At 48.0% G+C, this 12,975-nt stretch overlaps 1 protein-coding gene across 2 annotated transcripts in view; it reads left to right on the forward strand.

Annotated features, from left to right (window-relative positions):
* The first annotated feature begins 724 nt into the window (after nucleotides 1–724).
* Casp7 (caspase 7) overlaps nucleotides 725–12,975 on the forward strand; it is a 33,349-nt gene continuing 21,098 nt past the window's right edge. Inside the window, exons 1-2 of one of the 2 annotated variants that reach the window (XM_047554267.1) lie at nucleotides 725–880; nucleotides 6,267–6,376. In XM_047554267.1, coding sequence (XP_047410223.1) covers nucleotides 6,267–6,376 — 110 coding nt within the window. In that variant the 5' untranslated portion in view covers nucleotides 725–880. Of the gene's footprint in view, nucleotides 881–1,450; nucleotides 1,564–6,266; nucleotides 6,377–12,975 lie in introns of those variants that run through there. The other variant, XM_047554266.1, reaches the window with a different exon arrangement.

Here is a 12,975-nt window from a genome sequence, read left to right on the forward strand (position 1 = left end):
GGTGGAAAATTCATTGTTTTTCTAGGCAACATATCCTGGTTCTGCCAGTAGCAGGCTTGAGGGTGGGCAGCTTCTCTGACTCAGAGTCCTCATCATCCAATGAGCAGAGATTGCTGTGGTCCCTTCCCACTCCTAGCATTCATTGTATTTCAAAAATAACCTCCAAAATTCTAGTTTTACAACTTACACAAATCAGAGCAACTTATCTGCTTTATCAACAGATCCTTTACTTCTCAAATGGTTCACAACTGAATTTTTTTTTAATAAATTATCTTAGTATCTAAAATGGTTTACCTCCAATACTTCAGGAACACTGGTGTTAAATAAGAACTCGGGTACCTGTATTAGGAATCATACAACTACCCATAAAAATATACCAGAATTCAGGATTATCACAGGAGTTCATCAATTATAATTACTCCCTTACACTTACCCCAGGTTTCTTGAAACCAAGTGATCTTATCTGGTGAAATTTTAGAGATAATACTGACGTTTCAGGCCCAAGGGAGAGAGAGAGCCAGTAAGCAAAATAAGCTGAGATTATTGCCTGATGTCAACCATGAAGCTTGTTCTCTCCAAGGGGAAACAGGGCATGTGCTGGAGGGTCCCGAGGAAGTCAATCTCTCCGCATTAGGCCAACTCACGGTCACACACCCAGGCCTGGCACAAGGGGGCGCTCGGCAAACACTTCTTGAACGATTCTGGCGCAACTTCGAGGCAAGCTGCCTGGACTGCGAGGTGCTAACTCGAGAGGAAGCTTGAGTTAGCTCCTAGGTCTCCGCGGGGAAGAGGGCGCCCTCGCGAGTGGAAGCGACGTCTGGGAGGCCCCAAGACCACAGCGACCTCACAGCTGGCCCGAGGGGCTCAGCCTTGGGGGAAGGTAACACATTCAATGAGGCGCGGAGCCCCGAGGGGATGCGAACGGTACAGGCCGGGGTCAAGGGTCTGGCCTTCTGGCTTTGGGAATTGGGTCTTCGAGTTGGTGCCAAGGCCCAGGTAGAGTCCAGACTGGAGGCAGGGTAAGAGGGGGTGACAAGAGAAGCTCCCCATCACTGCGAGTCAGTGTGACAAGTCTGTAGGGTCAATTGGAGCGCTGCTAATTTTGCAGAATGTGCCTTCCGGGGACGGCGCACAGCGGCGGGATCGTGTAGATCTCTGCAAACTTTGTCCAAGCCGCTGTCTTTGCGCGCCGCCCAGTTGGCGGGAGACCGCGCGGGACCCCTTTCGCAGAGCGCGCTCTCCCCGGGGGCCGCCGAAGGCGCCCTCCGAGGGCAGTGCGCTTGGTGGCCGCGGCCCCTCCGCGGGCGGCCGACTCTGTCGGAGGCGCTCCCCTAGCGCGGCAGGCGCGGCGGCCCGGGTTTCCCACTCCCCAGCCTCGCGCCGCGCACCGTCCCGGGGGCGGCGCACGCGGCCCCGCCCGGTCCGCGTCCTGCTCGGGGCGGCTCCTCCCCCTAAAGCTTGGTTGGGACTTTTACTTTCGCTTTCGAGAAAGCGGCCCCAGACCCTGGCGGCAGAGGGACGGAGACCGCCGCAGGTTCTGGCCTCCCGGCCTCCGTGGGAACGGTAACCTCGGCCCCTTCCGCCGCGCGCTTCCTGCCGCCCGGCCGCCCGCCCTCCCCGCCTCCCCGCCTCCCGCCGCGCGGTGGGAACCGGTTTGCGAGTGCGGAGCGGCCCCGACCGCGGGCGCGGAGTCTGGGAGGGATGCCCCACGCCCCCGCCACCGCCGGCTTTGCCGAGCTTCTCCCGAGCCTGGCGCTGGGAACACCCCGCGCCCTTCGGGATTGGCGAGGAAGGAGGGAGGGCCCCTGGTCAGACTGCGCTGGGTTCCAGTCCCCACGCCGCTGCTTTCCGGCCGTGGGACCTTGGCCCTCGCAGTGCCTCGTCTGTTAGGTGGAATCGGCAGTGACCCCGGGCGGACTGTCGCTGTGTGGATGCAGGATGGGATTATGGTGCCCAGCAGCGCTGGGTCAAGGCTAAGGATGCTGGCGTTAGGCTGGTCATTGTTGGGTTACCCCTGGCTGCAGGGCTCTTGGAGGAATCTTGAGGGGGTGAAAAAGAGCCAGGTGACACTTGGCTCTGTGGACTCTTGGGCTCCTGGTCATTTTTGCAACCTTTCACCTTTGTATTCAGCTTTCCAGTTTATAAGGAAGTAAAATTACTTGTAGGTGGTTTGGATGGATTATTCCCAAGCCTTTCCCGTGAACTCCTGCCCCGGTTGACGTGGCCCTGATCTCTGTACTTCCAGACTGTTTCCTCCTTCGGAGTCTGGTCAACCTGGCCTTCCTCCCCCATACTGCTATTACCTAGGTGTACCATCCACTTTCTGCCACCTGCAAACTGCCTGACTTTGAGCAGCATACTCAGGGCAAGTTTCCTGTCTTCTGGCTATGTGTGAATGTCCGGTGACTTAGTGGACACTTGCGTGCCAAGCAGAGCCCGGCTTCCTCCCTCCAGAGACTTGGAGGTGAGGAGTAGAGGTCACCTGGACTTTTTCTCTTTTGAGCCCTTTAGGAGGAATGTCTTAATTTGGGCAAGAAGTGAGATGCAGATTGTGTGATGTCACCTGGCAAGGGAAGCAACTGCCATTAGTCAGTTTCCCCTCTTCTGGGAACAAAATAAAACAGTTCAAGTAACAGCGGGCAGTAATTCCCCACCCAGCTAGGTACCAGTTACCCAAACTTGTGGGCACCTGTTAAGCATGTTTAGAAATCACTACAGAAATTTTTTTTTTCAGTCTCCACCAAAGCTGTTTAAACTGTGGATGGATGGTTTTAAAATATCAGCGGAGGCTGATAGTTGAATGTACTCTTAGTCCTGGAGGCAGAGGCAACAGTAGAGAATATCTGTAAATATTCAGCATGTGCTACACCATCCCTGGCATTCTGCACCCTTGTCTCATTGGTCCTCACAGCTGCCTGAGACTTAGGCACTACCACTTTCCCATTTTACAGACCAGGATGCTGAACCTCAGAGGCTGAGTACTTTTTCCAAGGTTCTGTGGCAAATTACATGCAAGGGCTGATTGAACCCCCATTCTGCTGGTGGCCACACCTGGGCTCTTAACCATCCTCCTGGGTCCCTTTGGTTCTGTTGATGGATATGCAGTTTATTTAATTACATTTATAAAGAAATATTTATTGGGGCTGGGGATATGGCTCAGTTGTGCTTGCAAGGCAAGCACTAGGCCCTGAGTTCAATCCCCAGCACTGCAAAAAAAAAATATTTGGGTGCCTGCCAGGTACCTGACACTTTTCAGTGATTAAAAAAAAAAAAAAATAGGTTAAGGTAAGCTCCCAATTTGCATACAGGTACAGTCCTAGTGAGTTATGGCAAAAATACTAATAACTAGCCAAGACTTCTTATGTGCCTGGCATTGTTAGTGCTTTGATGTGTTATTAGTTTTATGTTACTATAATGGAATAACTGAGGTCTGTCCCTTAATAATGAAAAGAAGTGTATTTACCTCCTTAGCCTGGAGGTTCAAGGGCACAATGCGAGCATCAGCTCACCTCTGGTGGAGGACTCATGGTGAATGACATCACAATGACAGGAGCACATGCCAGAGTAAGAAAGCTTGTTGCAAGACAGGAAGCCAGAGCAGCCAGGGAATGGCCAGGCTCATTCTCTATAGAATGAATGAAAGTTTCTACAGGAACTACATTAGCCTCTTCCAAGGGCAGCTCCTCCAGCAAGACCTAATAACCTCCTTCAGGGTCCCTTCTCTCAAAAGTTCTGTTACCTCTTAATGTCCCCAATGCTAGGGACCAATCTTCCAACACATTTGTTCCTTGTGGAACAAATGCCCATCCAGACCATTAGCAGTGGGTATTACATATCAAATTATTTAAAGTGACATTAGACATGTTTAACAATGGGAAAAGCCATTGTTTAATGTCTGCTCTTTGCAGCCTGCACCCTGGAAAGGGGCCAGATAACAAGAAAATAGTGCCAGGTGCGCCCTCTCCAGGAAGCACGCAGAACTGTGACCCGCCTGGGTTTTCTTTGAGGGTGGTAAGAATGAAGGGAAACCTGGGGTCAAAACCAAGTGTTGGCACGGCTGAAAAACCCCCACCAAGGTCAGGACCACACCTTGGGCCCTTTGGGTGTTTCCTGCAATCAAGCCCAACCTGGTAGAATAAGGAAGAGACTAATGTTTACCCTTGCAAATTTAACAAACTGAAGTTGTCAGCAGGAAGGCCTGCCACCCTCAGCAGAGTTCAGAGTCAACAAGGGACAATGCTGAGGCCCCAGAAAGAAGATCTTGTGGCCCAGTGAGTGAAAGGAAAGCTCCCACCACTGAGCTGCAAAGATCAGCCTAATTTTACTTCTCTGTGACTAAGTCCCAATCCCTCTCCCTGTGGCTGGGAAGGCTGGGGACCTTAAGCAACGCTCCTCCTGGGATGGAACGTACAGCTGTTGAAGGAGCACACAGCTCCCTCGGCCTGAGCTGCCTCTCCACCCTCTCTGCTTCCCCTTTCAGATCTCAATTCAGTGTTTCCTCCCTGGTGAACTTTCCCTCACTCCTCGGTGGCTTATCAAGGTCCCCTGGTGTGGCCACTCATTGTTTGCCTTGGTGCACACACACAGTTGCAATTCAACATTTGAGCCACACATCATCATCCTTTCTGTCTCCCAACATGGCAGGACAGAGTCACCTGGCTCACAGGTATATCCCTGAGTCCTAGACCAGGCCTGGGGCTTGGCCTCCCAGAGGTAGTCACTGAATGAGTGACAGGGAGTCTCTGAAATTCTCAGCTTTCCGGATAATATGAAAACAAATGTTTTGTTTTTCTTAAAGACATGTTGACTTGGGGGATTTTCTTTTAAAACAACAACAACACTTTATTATGGTATAATTGACATTGAAATACTGCGTATTTAACGTATACATCTTAAGTTTGGGGATATGTATGTGTGCGCATGAAATCTCGCCACCGTCAACACCCCACCACCTTCTAAAGTCTCCTCCCACCCTCGCCACTACCCAGCTCTCCCTCAGGTCAGCCAGAAGTAGCACACAATGACACTCAGAGCTCGGGGCCATCAGGCTGTCACTTTGCCTCTGTGGACATCCCTCTCTGAGCTGGATTCCTGCTCCCACCTCCAGAAGTTATTACTTGGACTCTGGAGCAAAAGCGTTCTGCAAAATAGATGCCTTCTGGTTTTGTAGCCATTGCCAGCTGAGCCCTGCCAGGTGAACAGAACTGCCCCCAGTGACTGGGACCTGCTCAGTGACCCTGGCTCGGAGGTTGAGAACAGGAAGCACTTGGAGTCTGGAGAGCTTTCCCCTTGTTGCTCAAAGTGGATCCCTGGTCCCTTCATGAGGAATGAAACAGAACTGGATTGTGAGACGTTATTCAGATAACCGGCTCTTCTTGGACCAGCTGCATCGTCTTCAGCTAATTCGTTTCCCTTGGGAATTCATTTCTTCCTGCCTTCCACTCAATATCTATTTAATGAGCACCTTCTGTGTGCCAGATGCCTTTGACAATGAATTGATATTGCCCTGCTATTAGTAGAGTGCAAATCAGTGAGACCAAGAAGAGGGCTACGGAGGGAGTGACACCCGGTAAACGGGCAGGTAGTCAGTATTTTTGGCTCGGTGGACCATGATTACTCAACTCTGCCTGCGGAGAAAACAGTCCTGGATAATATGCAAATGAACAAGCATGACTGCTTTCACCAGAACTCTATTCACAAAAACAGGTGGCAGGCCATAGTTTGCTGACTCCTGTGCTAGATCAGGAAAGCCCTTAAAATCCCAGGAGGCAGGGTAAGAGCTAAACTTTTGAACACTGCAGATCTGTTGACAATTCTTGAACAGGAAAATAATTTGATGGCAATTGATTTTGGTAGAGCCATGTAAAATCATCAGAAACAGAGAGCTTGGTGGCTTCCAGGGGTGCTGCTGTTTTTGAACTATGTTTGAGCAATGCCAGGCAAAAGACCTGCCAGGAATTTCAGGAAAGTTCCTAGTTGATACAAACCTGAACACAAATCGTGGGTGCTGGGTGAGAAGCTCCCTGAGGACCAGGGCTTTGACTCCTTTGCTGCTGTTTGCCCTGTCTCTGGCATGAAGCCTGGACGAGACTTGGCACTTGTGTATTGAATTGATGGTGTAGTCATTCTGGAACTTAAATATGCAAACTGCTCACCCCTAGGCTTAATTAAAAACTGTGTCACCTAGTGAGTATCATTTAATAGTATCACAAGGCCAGCAGTGCCACTGCATACCAATGGCGTGTTTGGGTTTTTTCTCTTCTCAGATGGCAGATGATCAGGACCATGTTGGGGAGCAGGGAGCCGGGGATTCTGCAAGTACAGACACCGTTGATGCTAAGCCAGATCGATCCATGTTTGGCTCATCCATTTTCCGGTAAGTTTTCTTCCTTGCTGAGTTCATCAGGAACCCTCAACCACTCAAGCCTGCCACCTGTGCTGTCTCCACCCACCCATGGAGAGGGGACATTTAGGGAAGGAAGCTCATGCCATGTGTTAGAGGTTTGCATAGGATCTTGCTGATTGCATGTAACCACTCCAGGGTCCCCCGTGCACTCTCCTGTCTCAGGAGTGGGAGGGCCAAGCTGTAGGGGTCTCCTGCTCTGAAGCTGTGTGTCTGGAGGCAGTTCCCAGGAATGAGGGGCTGTTCTCATCAGAGGTCATGTGCAGGCACCTGCAGAATGGAGTCAGGGCTGCTGCTGCCAGTTCGGAGTTGACTAAAAGGCAGCGCCTAGGAGCCAAGGGACAGGCCGTGTTGGGGGCCTCCTTCCCCCTGGTGCCCTTGGAGGAACTTCACTGTGGAGGACAGTGCATCCTTTCTACCCTTCCCACCTCTTCCTTCCTTGGGTCCACTTTTAAAATTCTAAAGTGTACATTTAATGGTAATCATAGTTTCCTTCATTAAACTCTCGCGTGCCGGCTTGGTGTTGTCGTACCTAGTCCACTTAAACCCAGGGACAGTTCTGTTGTTCTCACCATTTAACAGATAAGAAACTGAGGCACTAGGAGGTTTAACAGCTTGCTTTTCTAATGACAACCAATCCGTGGTGCAGTGGAGATGAGACTCCAGAAGGTTCCAGAAGTTTCCTCTGTGTGCTTCCATTTAGGAGTAGGGCTATAGGGACATGGAGAAACCCCACACCCTCCTTGTAACCTTGACCATGCCTGGGCCCTGAGTGGAGCTTCCTGACAGGAAACAGGAGCCATCGTGGGTCAGAAGTGCCCTGCTTCTTTGTCCAGTAGCCACACCCGCTCCCTTATCCATGAATCATGGCCTAAAATATGAAGTGGGAAATTCCAGGAATCGACCATTCCTAGCTTTTAACCTGCACACTGCTCTGGGTAGTCCCATGGAGTCCTTCCCTGTCCCGTCCTGGGTGTGACTCATCCCTTTCTCCAGAATCTACACACGTGACCTTCCTGTTAGTGACCTGGCAGTCTGGTCGTTTATCGCCCTCTGTCGAGGTATTGGGGTGCAGTGTTCAGGTGTATTTGATCAGGGCTCCAAAACACAAGAGTAGTGATGCTGGTGAGGCAGAGATGCCAAAGAGAAGCCAGAAAGTGCTTCCTTTAAGTGCAAAGGTGAAAATTCGCAACTTGAGGAAGGAAAAGAGTTCTGTGCGAAGCCACTCTGATCTGTGGTTAAACATGGATGGATCTTTGGCCATGAAATTGTAAAGAAGGAAAAAGTATTCTTGCTAGGGAGTCTGTCACACCTCAGATGGCAAGTTTGGCTATGCAACGTGGAAAGTGCTTTGTTAAGAAGGAGAAAGCATGAAAAGATAGGGTTGAGTGCTCCTGAGGTTCGGGGCACCTGCTGTGGGCCCTGGAACGTGGACCCCACAGGTAAGAGGGACCAGTGTATGTTCTGAACAAGTCCCAGAGAGAGTGGAGGGGACACAGGTGGAGGTTAGGGTGTGCTTCCAGCCATTGCTCAGGAGGGGACAAGCTGATGGCAAGGGGCAGTCTGGCTCCCTGTAACCCCCAGAAAGAGCCTTGGGTCATGTTCCAGACAGGGGATGGGGAGGTGGGAAGGACCCCAACACTGCAGAGCCAAATTCCATTGGTTGCCCTAGTCCACTTAAACCCAGGGACAGTGCAAGAATATCCAGTGGAATAACTGAAAAATACAGCCCCAAACCCTGGGAACTTTCAAAAGCCAGGAGTTAAATTGCTCCAGGCCCACCCACCCCTCAGGGAATCTCCTTGGAGCATGACCATCAAGTGTTAAGTCCTGTGTTATAAAACCACCTACTCCCTTATATATTTTAAAGTGACATACAGATTTTTTTGTTAAGTTTGCTGTGAATGATATCCTTATATTCTACTTTTCCCACCCTTTTTTGAGTATTTGGTTCAAGCAAGTTGCCTCTGAATGCAAAAAGAAATAGGAATTGTGTGTCATTTCAAAAGTCTTTTTAGAGCTTTGCTGAACTCCCCAGAAATGATGGAAAAGAATGGTGTGTTGTAAAAATTGACATTTAAAAATTCCTTTAAATGTATCCAATGAAATCTAAATCTATAGTGAAAAAAAAAATGGGACAACTCTCCCTTAACAGCTAGTTTTTTGGTAATATATATTTTTAGTTGCCAATGGATCTTTTATTTTATTCATTTTGATGCGGTGCTAAGGATCGAATCCAGGGCCGCGCACATGCCAGGCAAGTGCTCTACCACTGAGCCACAACCCCAGCCCCACAACTAGTTTTTATGTTGTTTCTTGTCCCCCCACCCCACAGAACTCAAGTGTTCATTTTTTTAAAATTCATTACCCCCCTACATTTTATTCTGATATAATAAACTTAGTTGCTGGAAAGCCTTCTTGGTTACACCACATACATCCTAACGTTTTTATGTGTGCATATGTGTGACTGTGTACATTTTAAGACATTTTCCAGATACCAGGAGGGTTCAAAGAAATTTATCCTAGACTGTTGTTATTTAGCCATTATTAATTCACAGTTGATCTAAACAAATAGATGTTAACAAATCATTAGTCTTTTTAAGTTGTTGCTTATCAAAATAATTATTAATTAGAAATTGCAATGCAATTGCAACTTTTAATGGAGTGAGCGAACTTTTAAAATGTTTCCAAATAAATCTACAAGTAATACTAATCGGTGGAGTAAGAACAAGTTCAATATCGCTTCTTTTTCCTGTTTTTCATTTTTAGAGCTATACACAGTGTAAAATTATGAGTGGATTCATGGGATGTTAGGAATTTTGTTATAGTAATGTCACTTAATTCTTCCTTCTGAGTTCTGTGCCAAAAATGACAGCTTGGTCGGGACCTTTCAATTATGTTGAAAATAAGAAATTGGAAATTACCTGACTTACAAAGGAATTGTTATTCAGTCTTTACAGGTATTTTTCTTTTTTCGGCTTCTGGGAAGTTCCTCTAAAAGAATGCACTCAAACTTTCCAAACAATTTGGTTTATTAAACCCATGCCCCTTTTACTTAGAGACAAACCTGTTTAATTCCAAGTGTTCAACCAAAGAAAGATTATTAAAGTTGCGTTAGTAAATACTCATCATTGTCCTTTTAAAATAAATGTTTGTCAAGACCTCGGGCTGCCAGCGGAACTCGTTCATTTACAGAACAGCCGTATCATGTAGTCAGCAAAGCCAGCTTCTCCACCCAAGTACCCTTACTAGACTTGCTTTCTATCAGTAAAGGTCTGATTCCATTTTTCACTCCAGGAAATGTTGATTAGGCATCCTGTGACGATCATCTTGTTTCTGAATTCTAAATTCTAATTCTTGGATGGATGGATGAATGGATGGACGGATGGATAGATAGGGAGGGAGGGAGGAAGGAAAGGATACAAAACCCAGCCCTGTGTTTACCGTCTGGAATCAGTGTTTGCTTTGCTTTCACAGACTCTTGCTCAACAGTGATGAAATTTGGGGGAATAACCGGAGGTTGAATAAACAAGAATCAGCTTTGTTTTCACTCCATTCTAGGGTGTGTGTGTGTGTGTGTGTGTGTGTGTGTGTGTGTGTGTGTGTCAATGTCAGTATAAGTGAATTTGGAACAGCTCAGAGTGGGGCCCTGAACACTCCATGCTGCTGTGTGTACTTCACGCTTCTCAGACTCGTCTATAACCATGGTGCCTGATTCTAGGAAACCGCAGCTAGGATGTTTTACGTGTCCCTTCATTAGATGACTGGAGATTTGGACAGCATGTAGATAAGGTTTAGGTGGGGGAGAAAGTCTTCCCTTCTTTTATGCTATGGAGATGGGGGAATTTGAAAGGGCAGTGGTGTTTCAGACAGACCAGTTTTAGGAGAAAAACATGCAAATGGAAATTGAGGATCTGGTCAGTGTCTGCAGCCCTTGAAGGGTCTCTGAGCGCCCTGTTTGAGGATGCTGGCCTAAACCCTTCTTTGCATAAGCGGCTGTGGTCTGTGTTGTGATTTCTGTCCCCCTTTGGTCCTTACCTTCTGGCCCACTGTACCTGCTTGGCATCAAATTTCATATTATCAAAATAAGCCCTGAGTGTCTTTGCAAAATATTTAAATTAAATGCCACCTTCTGAAATGCTTATTTTAGTCGCATGAAGCGTAAGACGTGCTTGTTAAATTATTAAAGAATATTGAACTGCAGTGGATGGTAATTCAATGTCTTACGTTTCCAGATTGTGAAATGTTAGTTGCTTGTTTACATTCTTTAGACATCTGTCTTCACCTATTAAGGATAACACTACCGGGAGGAAGTCAATTTGAATACAGTTCAATTAGGATTTATGACATACCCTGAATATTCAGGGTTTTTCTTCTACTTTGTTTTTTACCTCACTAAGATATATATATGTTTTTTGTCTAGTACAATATCAGAAACTTTAAAATTGATCAATCTCAATGCCCTCTTTGGTCGATAATTTATTATGTCATTCGTTCATGAACTATTTGGAGTGACAGAGAGCAAGTAAGCCCCTTGAACCAAGTCCCATTGTTCAGCAGCTGAGCCCATATTTGAACCTACATTTACCTGCCTCTTGAACTGAGCTCTCACCCAGGGCCTCTGTTGCCACCTTTAAGTCCCAGGTTGTGTTGGCCCCAGGGCTGCAGCAGGAAGCAGAGTCAGTGTGGCCTGGCCTTCCTTCCAACATGTGCATTTGTGGAGGGAAGGCAGCCTTGGGACAAGTAATTCAGAATCAATTCTCAGGACAGTGGAAGTCACTAAAGGGTTTAAGCGGTAACACTCTACCATTATCAGTTACATCTTTGTTATGTCCCCTAAAGGCTCCTGAGTTGAAGGACAAAATAAATCTTTCCCCTTCTAAGTTGATTTTCTCAGGTAGTTTGTCATAGCATCATAAAACTGACTAACACAGCCTTTTTAAAATGATGCAAGAACCCTGAGCTGCAGTGGAGAGGGGCAGCAAACCAGGGGATTGTGACGGTTGTCCAGGCGGAATGGGACGGGCAAGTGGGGCAGGGCAGTCTCCAGAGCTGCCTGGTAGGTAAAAGCAACCGGACTTTGTGACCAAGCGGAAGGCAAGCCTGAAGAAGAGAGAGACATGGAAAGAATAGTCAGGATAGTCACACCCTCTAGTCACAGACATAGATGTGATTTGAAGCACAGCGTGGGTGTCCAGCGTCACACCAGGATCCTGGGTAACTTAAGGATTCTAAGTGGGGTTGTTTATTCTGCTAAAATGTAAGCCACTGGAGCAACCTGAATATGGTATTCAGGGATTGGTGGCTTCCTTCAGATCTAGGAGGTGCCCTGCTTCCCTGCCTCTGTCGTCTCTGCAGCCTCAGGGGCTCCAGGTATCCAGCACCAGCGCGTGGTTGGCTCTTCCGGACGCTCCTTGCAGTCAGGGGTAGATAGCTTCCCTCTCATTCCATCCCAGTCCCTGGCCCAGGATGCTCAGCACCTCCTTCAGGTAACACAGCTGTCTCCCCTGGAAACCTCGAGGATTCTGGGAAATGGAAAAGGCCCTCTTTTAAAGCCTGGGTAGGACTCTGGCTGTCTTGACTTTTTTTTCTCACAGCCACTAGATGGCAGGACAGCATCGTTTTATTTCCATTCCACCTGCCCTGACTGGTCCAGGCTGTTCTTTATTCTTCTTAAAATTTATATATATTAAAATGTTTTCCTAATCCTCTGGTTATTGAAGAATATTTAGAAAAAAACAGAAAGACACAAAAGAAAAAAATTACCCAAGATAGTTTAAAATTAGCGTTCATGTTTTTAAAAATATATTTAGGGGAAGTCGATATGGGTACAGTTTGCATTCATTATGAGCCATAATGAATGAGTTTCTAGCACAAGGCCTGTGTCATCAGTGCCCTTGAAGAGGGAACCTTTTTTTTGACATATATTTATTTAGACATAAGGTCTCCCAAGTTGCTTAGGGCCTCACTAGATTGCTGAGGCTGGCTTTGAACTTGTGATCCTCCTGCCTCAGCCTCCCGAGCCACTGAGATTATAGGTGTGTACCACTGCTCCTTGCAAAGAGGGACCTCTCTTGATGTAAAGGTGCCCTTGAGCACCCAGCACAGGTTACCTGCCACCCCCGTGAGCCTTGTAGTCCCTGTGCTGGATATCATGTCAAGTGTGTAACTGCTTCTTTAGGATACAGCCTGGGAGCTGGGAGAGGCCTGGAGGAGAGGGTGAGAAAGAGCTGGAATTGGACCTTGACTTGTTAGAAACAGTGCTGGGGTCCCAGAAGACAGGCAGAGCCCCAAGGCCAGGGCAGAAATGGGGGTCAGGCCAGGCCACTGACACCGGCTCTGCTGGGGAAGGTGGGTGGAAGCCACAGGACGGGGGAGTTTGGTATTGTTGGCACAAACCACCACGAGCCCTTGCAGTCCAAGCCCCCAGCAGCCGCCTGGGAGATGGTCTCTCTCAGGCACCTCAGCTGCGGGACCAGAGGCTCCGCTGTGGGCTCTGCTCAGCGTCAGAATTCAAGAAAATAAAAGCAAAGTAGCAAACAGATCTCCCATCTCAGGTTTCCTCGTGGGGC

The sequence above is a fragment of the Sciurus carolinensis genome, chromosome 5 (assembly GCF_902686445.1).
Source record: "Sciurus carolinensis chromosome 5, mSciCar1.2, whole genome shotgun sequence".
NCBI classification, from domain to species: domain Eukaryota; kingdom Metazoa; phylum Chordata; class Mammalia; order Rodentia; family Sciuridae; genus Sciurus; species Sciurus carolinensis.